This window comes from Palaemon carinicauda, chromosome 32, assembly GCF_036898095.1.
Source record: "Palaemon carinicauda isolate YSFRI2023 chromosome 32, ASM3689809v2, whole genome shotgun sequence".
In the NCBI taxonomy this organism is placed as follows: domain Eukaryota; kingdom Metazoa; phylum Arthropoda; class Malacostraca; order Decapoda; family Palaemonidae; genus Palaemon; species Palaemon carinicauda.
In genome coordinates, this window is record NC_090756.1 from 15514841 (window position 1) to 15519840 (window position 5000).

The following is a 5000-nucleotide window of genomic DNA, read 5'->3' on the forward strand; positions in this document are numbered from 1 at the left end:
ATGCTATAAGCCCAGGGGCTACAACAGGGAAAATAGCCCAGTGAGGAAAGGAAAGGGAAAATTAAAATATTTTAAGAATAGTAACAACATTAAAATAAATATTTCCTATATAAACTATAAAAACTTTTACAACACAAGAGGAAGAGAAACTAGATAGAACAGTGTGTCCGAGTGTACCCTTAAACAAGAGAACTCTAACCCAAGACAGTGGAAGATCATGGTACAGAGGCTATGGCACTACCCAAGACTAGAGAACAATGGTTTGATTTTGGAGTGTCCTTCTCCTAGAAGAGCTGCTTACCATAGCTAAAGAGTCTCTTCTACCCTTACCAAGAGGAAAGTAGCCCCTGAACAATTACAGTGCCGTATTTAACCCCTTGGGTGAAGAAGAATTGTTTGGTAATCTCAGTGTTGTCGGGTGTATGAGGACACAGGAGAATTTGTAAAGAATAGGCCAGACTATTCAGTGTCTGTGTAGGCAAAGGGAAAGAACCGTAACCAGAGAGAAGGGTCCTAAGTAGTACTCTCTGGCCAGTCAAAGGACCCCATAACTCTCTAGTGGTAGTATGAAACACTTTCCTGTAAATGTCCCTTAATGGCTAAAATAAGCAAATTTGGACCCCTTATCCATAAATTTCCATTAAAATTTTGACTCTCTAGTTTCTTCGAACTACATTTCTTTCACCGCAGACTTTTGTCGCTGATATTCATATCCTAAGGTTGGCCAGGGCACCAGCCACCCTTTGAGATACTACTGCTAGAGAGTTATGGGATTCTTTGATGGGTCAGACAGTACTACATTGGATCCTTCTCTCTGGTTACGGCTCATTTTCGCTTTGGCTACACACACCAAATAGTCTCGCCTATTCTTTACAGATACTCCTCTGTTCTCATACACCTGACAATACTGAGATTAGCAAATAATTCTTCTTCACTGAAGAGGTTAACCACTGCACTGTAATTGTTCAGTGGCTACTTTCTCTTGGTAATGGTAGAAGAGACTCTTTAGCTATGGTAAGCAGCTCTTAGGAAAAGGACACACCAAAATCAAACCATTGTTTTCTAATCTTGGGTAGTTCCACAGCCTCTGTACCGTGGTCTTCCAGTGTCTTGGATTAGAGTTCTCTTGCTTGAGGGTACAATCGGACACACTGTTCTATCTAGTTTCTCTTTTTATTTTGTTAAAGTTTTTTTTTATATTTCATATGGAAAATATTTATTTTCATGTTGTTACTGTTCTAAAAATATTTTATTTTTCCTTGTTTCCTTTCCTCACTGGGCTAGTTTCACTGCTGGAGCCCCTGGCCTTATAGCAATCCTGCTTTTCCAAATAGGGTTGTAGTTAGCAAGTAATAATAATAATAATAATAATAATAATAATAATAATAATAATACTGTACATCCATTTCTTAGGTTATCTGCGTTCAGTAAATGAGACAGTATTCTGTTTTCTTCTCTCTAGTTGGCCTCTGTAATTGCATGAATTATTAATTTATTTTTTCTTCTTAGAAGATCCTCAACTAACAAAAATTTGACTTACAAACATTTAGAGATACAAATACAAATCAAACCGAAATCATAAAGTTCTTAATGAAATACAGTAATAAAACAAAATTATGTAATTTAATGCAGTAATAAAACAATATTATGTAAGTTGATTCAGTAATAAAACAACATTATGTAATTTAACTCGGTAAACAAGACGATATTTCAGTATTGAAACGGTACTATTTGCTGACGTTTGCCACCGAAAATCCTAGCCATGTGAATTAGGTGAAGCCTACCCAAGGCCAAAATGTAATAAAATTTTACTTGCAATAGCTTCTTGGAACTTATTAAGTTTATAAGTTGAGGACTTTCAGTGTATGAAATGACTAGTGCGATGACAAACTAAAGCTTGCGATCTTTTTCAGAACCATGAGTGCAAACGCATCGTGCCTCCGAGATTGTCTCTTGGACGATGGTCGCTTTGTGTTGCAAAAGGTCGTTGACAAGCTGTACCGAGGAGGCAACCAGCGCCCAGATGTTTTCTTCAAGAGCAACCCAAAGCTTCGTCAAAAGAACTACGACGGCATTTTCACATATGAACAGCGGCAGACGATAAAGGGTAGTGGGTCGTGTGCGGGTTACGATATCGAGTCGGCTTCAGAGCTCTTTGACGTCTCTCTCCTGGTTCTCCTTGCTGAGCACACGTGTGGTTTATCACAATCAGATCCTTTGCTCAAGAAGGTGTTTGAACTTAGAAATAAGAGAAATAAAGCCTGTCATAATGGAAATCAGTTAATGACCAATGCAGTTTTATGTGATGAGCTGGACAACCTCCTGGATCTCTACACGGACATTCTTGATAAGCTGGAGGAACGTTCTTACAGTGACTTGTCTTATGACAAAATGGAGATAAAAAGAAGGATTCAAAAAAGGAATCCAATGGTGCAATATGATTATAGGAGTTCAACGGCGTCGCCAAATTTTCATTCGGAGCCCGAAGAAGACTTTGATACCTCACTTTGTGTTGAGAGGCTAAGGAGCTACACTTCCAATAACCACGACACATTGCCGACTTGGTCTGCATCGCATCATAATACCCGTACCACTACTCGTTCCAACTCAAACATTCCAACTTGGGGAAAAGTAGCATTGGGATTAACTGCTGGAATAGCTACTCTTGGCTTAGTTGGGGCAGCAGTAGCAGAAGCTGCCACGGAAGATAAACAATCTCGACAAAAGAAACGCAAGGATAAGGAAGAAGAATGTGGTATTATGTAACTCCATATTTGAAAACAGCAACGCTTTCAATAGATAAGATATAATCTAATCACACTTCTGGGAAATACTTGTATAGATAGGAAGAGTCATCAAATAACTTTATAAATTTTTCATAATTTCTACAAAGCAATATGTAGGTAGATTTTTAATGTCCACATTCGTTTATGTCATTTTGATTTTGAAATAGAAATTCTTGTGAGGCGTAATACAACAATATTCTTGCTTAAAAAATGGTGATGGTATCAGGGGGCAATTTTAAGACTCCTAGTTATCTGGAGTTCCTTTAACAATAAATTTGGCAGCTACAGTATGTCTCCCAGGTGATAATTATGTGCTCGGCTTTTTAAATACTAGTTTTTGTCACGGTCGTTGTGATGTGGTCTTCCATAGTTATTGATTTTGGTTACTTGTGATCATACTTGCTTGTGTATCTTTATTCCTCACATTTTATGGTACAGTATTCTAGTGGAACATTATCTGACATGTTTAATTTGAGTTCCATGAATTGTAATCATACTCCTCACACTTCATGGTACAGTGTTCCGATGGAACATTGTCCGACAAGCTTTCCATGAATCGTAATCATACTCCTCACACTTCATGGTACAGTGTTCCGGTGGAGCATTGTCCGACAAGCTTTCCATGAATCGTAATCATACTCCTCACACTTCATGGTACAGTATTCTAGTGGAACATTATCTGACATGTTTAATTTGAGTTCCATGAATTGTAATCATACTCCTCACACTTCATGGTACAGTGTTCCGGTGGAGCATTGTCCGACAAGCTTTCCATGAATCGTAATCATACTCCTCACACTTCATGGTACAGTGTTCCGGTGGAGCATTGTCCGACAAGCTTTCCATGAATCGTAATCATACTCCTCACACTTCATGGTACAGTGTTCCGGTGGAGCATTGTCCGACAAGCTTTCCATGAATCGTAATCATACTCCTCACACTTCATGGTACAGTGTTCCGGTGGAGCATTGTCCGACAAGCTTTCCATGAATCGTAATCATACTCCTCACACTTCATGGTACAGTATTCTAGTGGAGCATTGTCTGATACACTTCATGGTACAGTGTTCCGATGGAACATTGTCCGACAAGCTTTCCATGAATCGTAATCATACTCCTCACACTTCATGGTACAGTGTTCCGGTGGAACATTGTCCGACAAGCTTTCCATGAATCGTAATCATACTCCTCACACTTCATGGTACAGTGTTCCGGTGGAACATTGTCCGACAAGCTTTCCATGAATCGTAATCATACTCCTCACACTTCATGGTACAGTATTCTAGTGGAGCATTGTCTGATACACTTCATGGTACAGTGTTCCGATGGAACATTGTCCGACAAGCTTTCCATGAATCGTAATCATACTCCTCACACTTCATGGTACAGTGTTCTGATGGAACATTGTCCGACAAGCTTTCCATGAATCGTAATCATACTCCTCACACTTCATGGTACAGTGTTCCGATGGAACATTGTCCGACAAGCTTTCCATGAATCGTAATCATACTCCTCACACTTCATGGTACAGTGTTCCGATGGAACATTGTCCGACAAGCTTTCCATGAATCGTAATCATACTCCTCACACTTCATGGTACAGTGTTCCGATGGAACATTGTCCGACAAGCTTTCCATGAATCGTAATCATACTCCTCACACTTCATGGTACAGTGTTTCGATGGAACATTGTCCGACAAGCTTTCCATGAATCGTAATCATACTCCTCACACTTCATGGTACAGTGTTCCGATGGAACATCGTCCGACAAGCTTTCCATGAATCGTAATCATACTTTCTTTTATAATAATACACTTTCTGGTACAGTATTTTAAATAAAACTTTGGCTGACAAGTTTAATTTGAGTTCCATAAAATGTAATCATACTTGCTTATATATTTTACTCCCTACACTTGAGGGTACAGTATACTAGTGGAAGCTTGCTTGACAAGTTCTGGCCATTTTATAGTGTTCTTTGAGAGTCCATGTTTGCTCTGAAGATAAAATAGAAGGATGACACTTTATATCATTTGTCAAATAAAATTTTAACCGCATAATTTGTATTAATCATGACATTAAGATGGACCTAGATGCATTGAAATAAGGTCTAAAATAGTTATGGTTATATGAACATATGTGTCTATTGAGTTTATTTTATTTGAAGGTGATTATAACTTAAAGAAAATACCAGGCCGTGTCCAAGTTTCCTGGGTATT

At 38.6% G+C, this 5000-nt stretch overlaps 2 protein-coding genes across 2 annotated transcripts in view; one reads left to right on the forward strand and one right to left on the reverse strand.

Moving 5' to 3' along the window:
• LOC137625272 (uncharacterized) overlaps positions 1 to 3133 on the forward strand; it is a 5356-nt gene extending 2223 nt beyond the window's left edge. The window contains exon 2 of the mRNA XM_068356068.1: positions 1914 to 3133. Coding sequence (XP_068212169.1) covers positions 1918 to 2766 — 849 coding nt within the window. The 5' untranslated portion in view covers positions 1914 to 1917 and the 3' untranslated portion in view covers positions 2767 to 3133. The remainder of the gene's footprint in view (positions 1 to 1913) is intronic.
• Positions 1 to 5000, reverse strand: part of LOC137625274 (zinc finger protein OZF-like) — a 70474-nt gene that overhangs the window by 57929 nt on the left and 7545 nt on the right. The window lies entirely within an intron of this gene.